At 34.5% G+C, this 13,589-nt stretch overlaps 4 protein-coding genes across 6 annotated transcripts in view; 1 reads left to right on the top strand and 3 right to left on the bottom strand.

Moving 5' to 3' along the window:
• LOC124644070 (conserved oligomeric Golgi complex subunit 7) overlaps window positions 1–10,541 on the bottom strand; it is a 52,173-nt gene extending 41,632 nt beyond the window's left edge. For all 3 annotated transcript variants that reach the window (XM_047183274.1, XM_047183276.1, XM_047183275.1), the window contains exons 1-4: window positions 10,418–10,541; window positions 9,430–9,516; window positions 8,639–8,719; window positions 7,402–7,575 (exon numbers count right to left, since the gene is read on the bottom strand). In XM_047183274.1, coding sequence (XP_047039230.1) covers window positions 7,402–7,575; window positions 8,639–8,719; window positions 9,430–9,516; window positions 10,418–10,420 — 345 coding nt within the window. In that variant the 5' untranslated portion in view covers window positions 10,421–10,541. The remainder of the gene's footprint in view (window positions 1–7,401; window positions 7,576–8,638; window positions 8,720–9,429; window positions 9,517–10,417) is intronic.
• Window positions 3,453–4,555, bottom strand: LOC124644073. The gene is made up of 2 exons (XM_047183279.1): window positions 4,324–4,555; window positions 3,453–3,997 (listed from the first exon to the last, which is right to left on the bottom strand). Coding segments are annotated over exons 1-2 (531 nt in total). The 5' UTR covers window positions 4,326–4,555; the 3' UTR covers window positions 3,453–3,468.
• Window positions 4,981–5,681, top strand: LOC124644074. The gene is made up of 2 exons (XM_047183280.1): window positions 4,981–5,143; window positions 5,328–5,681. Exons 1-2 carry the CDS (start codon window positions 5,138–5,140, stop codon window positions 5,658–5,660), a joined length of 339 nt encoding a protein of 112 aa, XP_047039236.1. The 5' UTR covers window positions 4,981–5,137; the 3' UTR covers window positions 5,661–5,681.
• A 1,020-nt stretch (window positions 10,542–11,561) lies between the features above and the next one.
• Window positions 11,562–12,587, bottom strand: LOC124643902. The gene is made up of 2 exons (XM_047183028.1): window positions 12,229–12,587; window positions 11,562–12,100 (listed from the first exon to the last, which is right to left on the bottom strand). The coding sequence occupies exons 1-2, from the start codon at window positions 12,572–12,574 to the stop codon at window positions 11,562–11,564; spliced, it is 885 nt and encodes a 294-aa protein (XP_047038984.1). The 5' UTR covers window positions 12,575–12,587.
• Window positions 12,588–13,589: the final 1,002 nt, after the last annotated feature.

The following is a 13,589-nucleotide window of genomic DNA, read 5'->3' as shown; positions in this document are numbered from 1 at the left end:
ATTCAAAATTACTTGTGTCAAATTCTGTTAAATTCTGTCGTATATCTTTATATATGTCGTTAGTGTTAATTAAATACAATAAACTGTCTGTATCGGTGTAACACAATTTAGCTTTATCACCATATTTATTCTTAATAAAATTATAATGAAAATTGTACAAATGTTGTTTAGAGTATTCTAATACCGCAAATCCAACATATATTGGTCTATCTAATATAAGTTTTTCTAGACTGAGTTGTATAGCTAAAAAGTTTTCATTAAATACGGAAATACTTTTTAAATTAGGTTTTGCGATTAATTTCTCAGCACCTACTGTTTTGTTGGTTTTGTTCGAATAATCACTCCATTTACTTATTAATTTCACTTCAACATGCTTTCGTTTATTTTCTATTGTTTTTCCAAAAATTGAATTATTGAACAATTTAAAAAAATCTCTTTCAAATGAAGTTAAAGCTGCTTGCCGTAGTCTAGTATTCAAATCTATATATTTTTTTAAAAAACTTTCTTGTCTAAAACAAAGGATTCTATGAATTTTTTTCAAAAGCAAACCATTTTTGAGACATTCTTTTAAATGAACATAATGAATGATGTAATTATATTTATCATACAAATTTGCGATTAGTTTTTGCGTTTTCCCTCCAATAGGAGTGAATTTCTCTGGAGCAAAAGGCAAGTCACTATGTAAATTATGTAAATGATCTGGATACGTTATATCTACTTCTAAAATGTAACCGAACTCTGAATTATCGGGAATATTAAGCACATTAAAATATTTCATATCATTGTCGGTCATGAACTTAAATTCTGAAACGGGTAATTTTTTCGTCATAGCATATCCGTAAAGATTATTACAGTCTAAGTAAATTAAATAAGTTGATGGCTTTGAATTATCGAAATGAGGTAAATAAACATTATTCGCTTTGGCATATCGTAGAGAACATTGAGCTAACCCACCTCGTATTCCTTTTTCCAACATTTCGTAAATTTCTAAGTCATGAATCATTTCTAACTGAACACCTGTGTAAAGGAGCATAGCGTCCCAACTCAATCCAGGTGAACTTACATAATATGCAGGATCAAGTTTATAATGCTGGAGACAAATGTTTCTGAAGCTTTCAAATATATCACACAATAATAGTACATCACACTTTAAATACAAGTCAGTATATTCACCAAGAGAAGTAATATTAAAAAGATTCCACACATTTTGAGCATGTTTATATTCATCATCAGTTATGTGTTTCATTTGTAAAGAGTTATAAAATTTATCCTTGTCAGGTAGTTGTGTTTCATTGTATTTAGCCCATGTACAAATATATTCATATGGGTAAATACCTTTCTTTCGCATTAAATTAAATTGATTTTTTCTCGGAAAATGTGTGAATAAATGAACAAAATCATTCTCCGTTAAACTTTTACTCAGGTTATCAAGACTTGAACTAAGAAATTTAAACGAGTCTATAAATTTAATTTGTGCTGGTTTGCATCCTTTACCAGTATTTATTATTTTTGTTATGGTTAAATATTTTTCTTTAGTTTCTGCTATAATTCTTATCTCACCTTCATATTTTGATAATTCAGTTATAAATATATGAGAATCGTAGCCAACTAAATTGTGAAATATAACGGGTATAAAGGGACAAACTCTATAATTTAAATTGCATTGCGAGTGTGCCGCACCTCTATACTCAGATGTTATATGATCATGATCGCAAACTTTATCATCAAATAATAAATCATTACAAATATGGCATGTAGTTGCATTATTATAATTATCAGTCTGATCTCTTGTCATTGGTCTCATAGGTTTCTTTGTTAATAACATTTTATGAATTAATTTCACTTCTTCAATCAAGCTTTTAATAAATACTTCCACACAGTCAGATCCTCTATATGATACAAATTTATTTAAGCTGCTATCATGAGAACAACACACATAGAAAGCAAAACAGGACGGTTGATGTACTTTATTCTTTACTGTATTTTTATCATTCTGTTCCATTTTACAGTTTAACAATATACTTTCAAAGTCAGCGTATATTACAAAATTAATTTTTTGCTTTCGCTCATAATTTTTGAATTTTAATGTACTGTTCTTATCAGGTAGTACGGTTAAAATTTGAGAGCAACTATGACAATTATACTTTATTTCAGAAGTAAAAAATTGTAAACATGTCTCACATAAATACATTCGTCCCTTATGACATGAAACTTGTCTTCGTACTAAACGTAGCAGATTTTTTATCAAACAGTAATGACCTTTATTATGTTTTTCAAAGTACAGTAAGTTTATATGTTTATCTTTCCTGCAATTCGTCACATAAATAGGTCCAGTTATAGTACCATGTTTATCAAATCCATAAATATTAATACTCAAGTCACAATTATTTTTTTCAAATAATTTTATATCTTTATGTGAAGGTGGAAATGAAATTCCTCGTGTATTAAGTACTGTACTAAAATGTGGATAGGAGTTGACCCTGCAAACATTATTTTTAGCTGGAAATAATGCTGCAACTACGCACCACAAAAAACAGTATTCATCATTATTATGTATATTCAAACAGCTCTTTGTATTTTTAATAACATCTGGTAGCTCTAAATAAGTACCACCCCGCATAGGGCAATATTTATTTATATTAATTTCTAAATGATTTATTGAAACAAATGACCATCCGGATTGACAATGTTCAAATTCGGTAAATTTTATTTTGAATGTTTCTATTACATTCAAATATATGTCATCAAAATCAGTATTATTATATATAATTTCATATTTAGTATTAAATGATTTAAGCTGTTGCTCACCTAACGTAGGCAGTAAAAAGTAAGCAAACAGCTCGAAATTAACTTTAATGCAGTTATGTCTCATTAATAACATTTTAATTATATTAGAAACATCTTTTCGCTTTTCATCTAAGAACGCCTCTGGTGTGAGGTACTCATTTTCTATAGATGGATTTAAGCGATAAGTCAGAATCCTGTTTTTAAATGCAGTTGCTATAATATCAACATTTTCAAAATTTGACTTTATTAAACAATTTGATTTATGGATATTCGTTCTTTTATGGTATCTGTATTTATGTTCGGGGATCTCAATTTTACATTTCTCGCAATATCTTTTTAATAAACAATTAGTCTCAATAACATTCGTTTCATATTCATGTTCGGGGATCTTAGTTTCGTATAAATCATTATAAGTATCTGAACTTGCTGGTATCGCATTACTCGCTTGTGTAACTGGAAACAAAATAAATATAACACATTTTAATCGTACTGAATACTTTAATTAAGAAATAGTGGGTTACAAAAAAAAAAACTTAAAAACTAATTCACTGAATATAATGTAGGTTATAAGGTAGATTATAATAATGTAATATTATGATTATAGGTTACATATGTTATAAAATAACTGATTATAATATAATATCTCATACCAATAATTGAGTATAATACATTGGTACTTAATTATTGGTATGAACTTATAAACGTTGGAGTACAGCGTTTGAACTCCCGCCTAGTACTTATAATGAATTCATTCAAGTGCCTCCACGATTCAGAATCTTCGTCAGTTTTATTTTTTATTGTTATCACCGAGTGACGCCACCTATTCACGGGTTGAATCCGCTCTATCTCGTCACACTTGTATACTTTAAGTTCTATGTAGAACGCACCTTTTTTATTCTCATCTATTTGACGAGAAAAACCGTTGGCCAGCCTCCGTGTGACATAGGAGTAAATCATCGGAGGCTTCTTCTCCGCGGGTGCGTCTACCGCGTCGTCGTCGCTGTCACTCCCGAACACCTCGCGAGCCGTAGACTTGGTAATAGGAGGGATGGGGCGAATAACTGTCTTGCCTTTCTTACTGGTAGACGGCTGGGGGCTGCGCGTTGGCGACGATTTACGTTTCTTGTTCTCCTTTGTCTTGACCTTCATCTGCACCCCGTCCGACGATTCGTCCTCCGAAGGGAAAATATGGTCAGCAGTGTGTTTGGACCTAGAAAATAAAGATAAAAAATATTAGATAACATTCATATAAATTGTGAATTGAATGATTGAAGAAAATGAATGAAAGTAACTTTAATGATTGAATAATAAGAAAATGAAACATGAGGAACACGAATGAATATATATTGAGTAAGCATGATTGACAGAATACTAAATAAAACAAATAAATGTAGTGTTTGGACATAGCAAATAAAAAATATTGGGTAACATTTACATAAAATAAGAATGGAGTGATTGAAGAAATTAATAAAACTAGCTTGAATGATTTAATACTAAAAAATGAAACACCGAATGAAGTATACGAGTAATACTTACATTTTAGAAGATTGGTGGTTCTTTGGTATGTACTTCCAAATTTGGATGTGACTGCTTCTAGCTGAAGAATTGTTGTGATCCAGTCCCTGCAGATGATCTCTTAAATAGCACTACATCCACGTGACGGTATACCAATTAGGGAATAGGGCACGGGTTTGCTAAAATGCTTTGTCAGATCTACCACCCAGGTTGCTGGAAAAATAACTTAGCAACATACCGAGATCACGCAATATCAACTTTATCTACTTCATATAAGATATAATGTAGTAAAATTTAATAACACTGAAATGTAGATCTTATTCAGATTAAATAATACATACTTATTACACCTGGGTTTGCCTCCTCCTTTACGTTGGTAAGCAAATGTAATAGTATGTGCACAAATCTCTTACCATTTACCTACCTCATAAAGCTCGAACGATTGCTTTTTTTTATTTTTAACAGTCTTCAAAGAGGAGGTTATACCTATGTTATGTATACTCTAATAAAACTATTAAATACACGAGTGAAGTGGTGGGGCAACCTAGTTTATTAGTATGGATGAACAAACTTACACAAAACCGATTTCGATATATATAAAAAGTTATGTTTAATTGCAATCCGAAGCGGTGTAGCGCCGTGTTGTCTAGAGTGTAGAATTACATTTACACGTTTTAAAGTACCGATAATATCGATGCTAATTTGAACTTTATGTTCCTTTACAAAGTATTTTCTAAATTCTATATAAAGGATATAATCATGCGAAAAAATAAAAATAATTTAGTTTAATTCCATCAGCGAGCGGGGGCGCAAAGACTCTATCCTAAAATAAAATATGTCGGTGAGTTATTTTCTTTAAATAGTATCTATATATAATAACTTAATTAATTGAATGCAACTTAATAATTGTTACACATTTATATTCAATACAACACAGTTCTAATATCGATTATTTGAATTTATAAATAAAATATACCTATAATATAAGTTACAAAATTGATATTGATTATTATTATTATTTTTAGGACTATGAAAATGACCTGTTCAACTTCATTCCCATGAACAGGGCAGCTGCGGAACAAAATAACGATAAACAGTTGAACCTAGAAGGTCCTAGCAGCAAGCAACTGAAAAAATCTTCAACGGCTGCATTTACCTCTGTAAAAAAACTTACACGAGGTGCTAAAATTATAAGAATCGAGATTTATGATACCGAAAACTTCCCCGATCATATAAGTTCATTATGCAATTGTGATGCTGAGTTATGTGTGCAGCATGTGGTTAAAAATGTTTTTATGGACGATGTTTATAAATCTGTTAAAGAAATTGCTTTAAAAGTGTCAGATATAATGCCATAAATAAAGTTCAATCAATTATTATTGAATAGCATTTTTTTTTCTACTGAAATTATGATTTTTACAACCTCTTACGATACATTTTATTTATCATCCAGTAGTTTTGATTCCTAAATTCCAATAAAAAGTGTAGAGTGAGCCCGGATCGTGTTACGAACGTGAACGGATGTTATCACGAAGTTATCACGGAGGTAAGGTAAAGGTGTATGGATTTGCGATTGGTAACTTGGTAATGGTTGTTTGTAAGTATAAATAATCCATGTCACTACATCCTCTAGGGGTTTGTAGGCTAGTGACCTATAATTGGCTAGTTATAGACAAAAGCTTAATTATTCTTCTTTTTTTGAGGGATAAGGGCTTCTCAGCTGAAATGAGCCAGTAAAAAGGTTGATAATCAATCAATTCACATAAAGTGCTGTAAGTATGTCGACAGTCCTATATAAGGCGACTATGAAAGTCATCTGAGCGCATTATAATTTCAGGGCTGCTATGTGCTAAATAAAGGATGCAGTGGAATATAGATTACACGTATAAAATAAATAGTAATGGAAATAATGATGAAAGTTATTATATCATCAGTATATTTCTTATTTATTTATTTAACAGTTTATGTACACATAAAAACACAGACAAGAATAAATAATAGAAAAAAAATTGTACAAGGGCACAGTTTACTTATCTCAAAAGTATTTTTTTTTCTTCATTGAAATCATATAAAGGTTGTCCTAGTTTATTAAACTTATTTAAAGAATATGAAAACTCTCATGATCTGTATAGTTGTACTTATCATGATTCTGTATGTGCTTTGAAAAACGTTTTTTTCACGCAGATGTTCGAATCAATGTAAGTGCAAGCAAAGTAAATACAATGAAAACCATATAAGGCAGTGCATCGAATGAATGATGAATGATGTCATACAACATGCATATCGTTAAAATAAACAAAGGGCATGAAGTAGTCCGCTATTTTGTTACATATTTGACGACACGTTTGGCTTAATGGTTAAGACCTGATCACACAATCAAATACTAAATTTCACATTCCTTAATCACAAAGCCGAAGTGTCGTGGGTTCGATTCCCACACGGACAAGTTAATATTTGTTCCGGTCTGGTTTTTTGTTTTAGTTTAAATGAAGATTTCGCGCTAACATTTCATTTAACCGCTAAATATTATGATCAAGAACAGATCAAAGAAACAGATGAACGCATAATATTGATACATTTTTGTACGGCCGGTCACCATCACACCGATGACATCCACTCGTGAGTCCGCAAAAGTAGAATGTTTCAACTTTGAGAGAACGAAATGTTTGGTTATGTTGAAAGTAGCTGTCAACTATTATTCCTAATAAAGAAAAGATTCTTAAATACTTATGTATTCCGCGGTGATAAAATGATTAAAATAAACATTGAGATTTTAAAAGCAAATTGGTACATTTGAAATTATGTAACAGTATTCGAATAAGATGGTACTTATACTAGTTTTTGAAGTATCGATGTATTTAAATAGATGATTTATTTGAAATGATGTAACAGTATTCGAATAGATGGTATAATAGTTTTTGAATTATCAAATTGTAGTAAGTAGTGGTATTTGAATAAATGAAATTAAATTATTTGAATAGATATCATATTTGAACTAATGTATAATTGGGGTTGATGGATCTCTTTTGATCCAGAAACCCCAATTATACACTACTATCGATCATCATCAATGTTTAATTATAACCTGATACACCTTACCTCTAACCGACTCTTAAGCTGATCAATCTTCTGCAGGCTCTCAATCGAGTGTCCCGTCTGCTCCTCAACGCTCTGCACCTTCTGTTCAAGAGAGAGCAACTTCTGTTGCAGCATCGCACCTTCTAGCTGGAGAGCTGATGCATCTTGCAGGATGCGGGGGATGGACGTCACTATCTGAAGAGCGGATTGGTGGTTTAACAGTCAGTTGCACAAAGCTCCATTAAAGTGAGAGCTTCTTTAAATCTTTTGCTAGCTCTTTCTTTGTCAACAAGATAAAAAGTGTTAGCAATAAAGATTTAATGAAGCTTTAATTTTAATGGAGCTTTGTGCAACTGACGGTTAGTGAGAATGGCAGTAACATCAGGAATCAAAATGAAGTTCAAAATCATGAAAATAGCACTTTTTAAGCAACTTCCCAAGAAGGTTACCAAGTTGGATGTCTGGTATGTACCCATAGTCATTTGCAGATCTTTGTCATTAGTTAGAAGGCAAAATGTCTTTCAAACTTAACTTGGTTTTGGGTTGGTAACTGGGTTGAGGAGGTCAGATAGGCAGTCGCTCCTTGTAAAACACTGGGACTCAGCTGCATCTGATTACACTAGAAGCTGGTAACCAGTATTACTAGGGAGGGTAGGTAAGTAGTGAATTTGTACCTCAAAGCAACTTAAGGCGATTATCACACTGCCCCGCATGATGCAGCGTAGTGCGTGGATGCGTTTTTTTCCGTTGTATGGAAATATCTCCGTTTGTATGGAAAACACGCATAGTCCAACACACTGAAAATGCATCCACGCGCGTTCATGCGGATCACGCACATACATGCGGAGAAACACGCACCCCCGCGCGTAGGTGCGGGGCGAGACGCAAGGTATGGCACACTGAATCCCGCAATGCCGCGCGTGATTTTGAATGGGCGTGACGTGTATATTTGAAAATGGAACTCGCTGTGCGTGAATTTACAAAACGCACCTACGCGCGTGAGTGCGTGAAAAACCCGCACGATGATGCAGATCTGCACTCCCGCAGGAACGCGCGTAGGTGTGTCGACACGCAAGATGCAGCGTGATGCGGGGCAGTGTGAAGATCACCTATATATCTCTGCCCAGTTCAATAGCCACAAAATAAAAGTCCCAACTAGTTTGACGTTTTCAAAAAGCTTTCATAGGCCATTTGAAATAAACTGACTTTTACAGGGGTCAAGGTCATTTGCTGGTCAAAGTATTTTTTTTTAATATACCTGTGTAGTGGTCTCATCTAAGGAGTTGGTTAGTTGCTTCATATATAACTGTAATCTGGACACTGTGTTGGCCACAAATATCTGAAATATATATAAGACATTTGTTTTATTTATGGTCGCTGCACACAGCGGGCGGGGCGCGACGGGACGGGACGGCGACGCGACACTGAGCAGTTGTAATGTACTAGATATTACGGACGACGTCACACAGAGCCGTCCCGCTCGGCGCGACGGTAACTGTCGCGCCACGCCGCCGTCGCGCCGAGCGGGAATACAAGTCACGTATACAACGCACACGAATACAGGCGGGGCGGGACGTGATCGTGCCCGCAGTGTGACCGATCCCGTCGCGCCAGCGCCGCGTCGCCGCCCCGCCACGCCGCGCCCCGTCGCGCCGCGCCCGCTGTGTGCAGAGACCTTTAAAGTCATGGATAATTTTTAAATATTTAAAAATTCAACTTAATGATAAATAGATGAATACAAAATCCATAGACTAATTTTAATCATTATATCATACATTTCATATTACTTGTGAGATGACGGCAGACAGAAGAGTACGGAAGGAAAAAACATGTTGCGCCAACCCCAAAAAAAAAATTGGGTAAGGGCAGGAGTATGATGATGACGATGATGATGATGGGGAGTTTTTACCAATTTATAGATGTAATTGATGAATTAACATGTACATTTGAACTACACATTACTGTGAGATCTAAGCAAGCAGCCTATCTAAGCATTGCTCTTGCTTACGTATTTAGAAAATAGCATATTTACTGTATTTTGAAGTATACCTCCTTCTCCTGATTGCCGCTGGAACGCCAAGCTTTATTAATCCATTGCTTAGCATCAAAATCGCCTTCTCCAAACGTTTTTAAGTCCTAAAAACAAATTTTATTATTGTTCATACAAGAATCTGCTTGACTAAGCAAAAACTGTAATATATAGGTTTACTGAAACTACTTTCACAAAGTATCCTACAGTTAGGGAGTTAGTGGTCTGGACTCTCCTGTCTCGACAGACCAGAATTCCTAAATATTACGACCATTCCTTAAACGAGATTGGGCAAGAATGTATGAAGTTTGGTCCAAATGTCCACCACGAACGAGACCTATATAATTAAATAGTCCACTTAATTTAGAGTAACTTTTACTAAGCAGGTAAAAAAAAACAATGCCAAAAAAAGTTATAGCCAAAAATGTATTGTTAATTTTCGGTAGTTTTTATATGTTATCATTATTATTTTTTATTTTATTCCACTTCCATTTCCACACTTTGTCTAAAACTAAGATGAGTAAGACACGTTTGCATATAAACAGCCCATATTTTTTGCCCGATGGATGTACGAATCACTAAAGCATTGAGGCGCCAGAAGTGCTTGAATATACTCAGCGGTTCCTGGATCTAAGAAAGTTCGATGTAACTGGTGAGTGGTGGTGTCTTCTCTCTAATAATGAACAATTCTATTTTGTCAGAAGTTACGGAAAGTACGAAAATCGAACATCACGAAAAGTAATTGAAAAATCTATAAAATGTTTTATTTGATTTTGCTATAACTTTTTTCTGGCATTATATTTTTTTTTTACTTTCATAACAAAAAATGTTCTATGTTTAACGGGCTATCTAGCCATATAGGTCTCGTTCGTGGTGGACATTTGGACCGGAATCGCCCATTGTTCTTTCAAAACAAACTTCCCGTCTATTTTGATAAGACTAATTTGCAATAAGTACTAAAATTTTTGGGAAGTTTCCGCGCTGAGAGATTAGTTAAACTGTAGTTACCATTTTAATTAGCAAATCAAGCTGATTTATTTCACTTCAATGGAGTAAACACAGATCTGAAAACTGCAATTGTATCCAAAACACCAAAAGTTTTGACTTGATGGCAAATTGCCAATTTTTGACGTTTGTGACGTTTCAGTTTTAGGATTGCCAAGTAAAATAAATTCATCATTACACGTTTTTGTTCTACATAAGTTGTTTTCGAAATACATAAGTAAAGATAGTAATATAACAATAGATAAAAGTAGAGTTATAATACAAATACATAGTTAATGGCCCGCATAAAAGGAAGAAACACACACTCATGCATAGTCTGATGAGCACATTGCCCACCCTCCTTTGGCGCGCTGAGTCGGATAAACGATAAAACGCGGGAACTTCGGTGATTAGACAACACCGCACCGAAACGACACGACGCACTGTGGGATGGATTTCGGGTTTCATAGACATCCGATTAGTAACCTCGAAAGTGATGACTTTTACGCCTGAATATCTTTCGGAAGACCACATACATACTTTAAAATTGTATCATTATAGTATAGACTCGTAAACGGCTCTTTGAGAAATTTTTATTCATAAATTTGTATGAAGCTGAACGAATAAAAGGACATATCTCCGGTCTCGCACAATTGGCCCTAATTATTTTTCAGGGAGTCAATCTATGAATTATTTGAAATTTTTTGATATATTGCATTATACGGCCAGAGGTGCGAAACATTTTTTTTTAAATTATTAAACTTTTTTTTTTGGAAGTATCAAAAGTTTTAGTTTAGGCCAGCTTGGCGTCTATATCTAGCGCAATAAAAATAGGGATATGAATGGGGCTATGAAAATATATGAGAAATATATATTTAAGTGACAATTATTTAACTTGATTTACCATACATACATAACATAACCATTTGTAAACTATTCCTCAATCAAGAAATATTCGATTATTTAAAATAATAAACACGATATATAAAAATAACATAATCAAAGATAAGTCATAATTAATTTGGAAACAATATTATGAAACAATCTTAAAAAACATAAATTAATAAAATAAAAAAATCTTAAATCTTAAAAAAAATAAAAAGACAAGTAGGTATTCATGAAACTAAAATTAATGTCATAATAACAATCACACTCCAAATCATCACGATCATTCAGAGTCCGAATCAGAGTCACAGTCCATTTCAAAGTCAGAGTCTAAATGCGAAATGTCTGTGAATTCAAACTCAGAATGTTGAAGCTTAAGTAAATCAAGGGTTTCTCTAAAGAAAGTTTTATTTTTCTTCGCGTCAAAAGTGGGTCTTATTGATGAAATAAGTGGATCCGAAGAAAGAAGAAGAAAGTTTAAAATGTCATCATTGGAACTCACTCTACTTTTCTTACGGGAGTTGTGTTCCCTGAATCTTCGGAAATCCTTGTTGCAGGTTTCCGAAGCCTCTTCAGAGAGGTTGTGTGGTACGATCGCATTACAAGTAATGATGTCAGCTCCATGAAGTAGCAATTTGTGCACGGTTGCAGTCATGTAGTACCAATTATACATGGATACGTACCTTTTAGCAGTTTTGTATGCGTAATCTTTGAATTTTACGGTATCCACATCCTCACCGGAAGTTATCGCTTGCAAAATAACAGCAAACCTGTGAATCAGTTTCGCATCGAGTCCTGTTATATCGGCAGTTTTCACTGAATCTGTAAAGAATTTTCTCGCTATATTACCGTCAATGGTCGTACCATGGCCATGCTTCACTACATCAATCAGTAAGCCGAGTTCATTTTGAAAAACGATCTTGATCTATCTTCTTTCTCGCATCTCTTACATTTTGTTCTTCTTTTTCCTCTTACAGACGATTTTTTGATATGAAGTCTGTATGATATATTTAAAAGGCATCCCATCACATTTATACGTGCATGCAGCGTAGATAGTCCAAACTTCAACATTTCCGGTGATGTCACTCTTTTTTCTACAAGTTCCAAGTTGTTCATCTCGGTCGGTTTCGCTAAACAAATGTAGCATGCAGCATTGGACTTAGCCTCTGAAAGATAAGTGCAAATCTTGACATCAACCATTGTCATCATAAGGTCATGGGTTACTTTGTTAGTTTCATATTCGGTTGGTCGAAGATCTGAAATTTGCTTTTCCATTTCCGTTACTTCGGCCTTCATCACAGCCTCACTTTCTTTTTCAAATTGAAACTGCTTTGGACGACAAAAAGCTGGTGAACAAGGTTTTTGGTTTTCCCAAACTGTTATGTCTTCACACATTATTTTTAAAGGCACTAAGGATGTCATAAAAATGCTGGAATCATCGTCTGCAGAATCCAACTTTTGCTTATATCTAGTTTGGCTCGATGCATCGTCACAACCCCATTTCGATACCAGAATCATTAGGTAAAAAGCTAATTAAAAAACTAGCCTAAAAGCCATATTGTGAAATTTGTGTCATAGTCATATACACATATTACATTAATATACTCATACATGTCATACATACTGATATACAAATAAATTTTAAATACAAAAATACTTATCGAATAATTTAAAGAAAAGTTCAATAAATGTCACTTAAATATATATTTATCATATATTGTCATGGCCCTATTCATATTCCTATTTTTATTGCGCTAGATATAGACGCCAAGCTGGCCTAAACTAAAACTTTTCATCATCATCATCAGCCTATCGCAGTCCACTGCTGGACATAGGCCTCTCCAAGTGCACGCCACTGAGATCGATTTTCGGCTTCTCGCATCCAGCTCCTGCCAGCCGTCTTGCGCAAGTCATCACTCCACCGTGCCTGAGGACGTCCTACACTACGTTTGCCGAGGCGCGGTCTCCACTCTAGAACTCGTTTACCCCAACGGTTATCGGTTCTTCGGCTAATATGGCCAGCCCACTGCCACTTCAGCTTGCTGATTCGATAGGCTATGTCGATGACCTTGGTTCTCTGACGGATTACCTCATTTCTGATGCGATCCCTCAGAGAAACGCCGAGCATAGCCCTTTCCATAGCCCGCTGAGCGACTTTAAACTTGTGGACCAGCCGTACCGTCAGTGTCCACGTTTCGGCTCCGTAAGTCATGACAGGTAGGACGCACTGATTAAAGACTTTTGTCTTTAGGCACTGTGGGATCGACGATGTTAGGACCGTGTAGCGACGGCTTAAGAATACACATGTCGC

Source organism: Helicoverpa zea, chromosome 29 (genome assembly GCF_022581195.2).
Source record: "Helicoverpa zea isolate HzStark_Cry1AcR chromosome 29, ilHelZeax1.1, whole genome shotgun sequence".
Lineage (NCBI taxonomy): Eukaryota > Metazoa > Arthropoda > Insecta > Lepidoptera > Noctuidae > Helicoverpa > Helicoverpa zea.
The sequence above is the reverse complement of the archived record's forward strand: the minus strand, read 5'-3'. Positions and strand labels throughout refer to the sequence as shown.

What these genes read in the sequence shown, in the direction of transcription:
- LOC124643902 (XM_047183028.1), bottom strand. Translation starts at nt 12,574, where the DNA reads ATGAAGGCCGAAGTAACGGAAATGGAAAAGCAAATTTCAGATCTTCGA. An exon ending in AGGAAAAAGAAGAACAAAAT is followed by an intron (nt 12,101 to 12,228) that starts GTAAGAGATGCG and finishes AATTCTTTACAG; the next exon opens with ATTCAGTGAAAACTGCCGAT.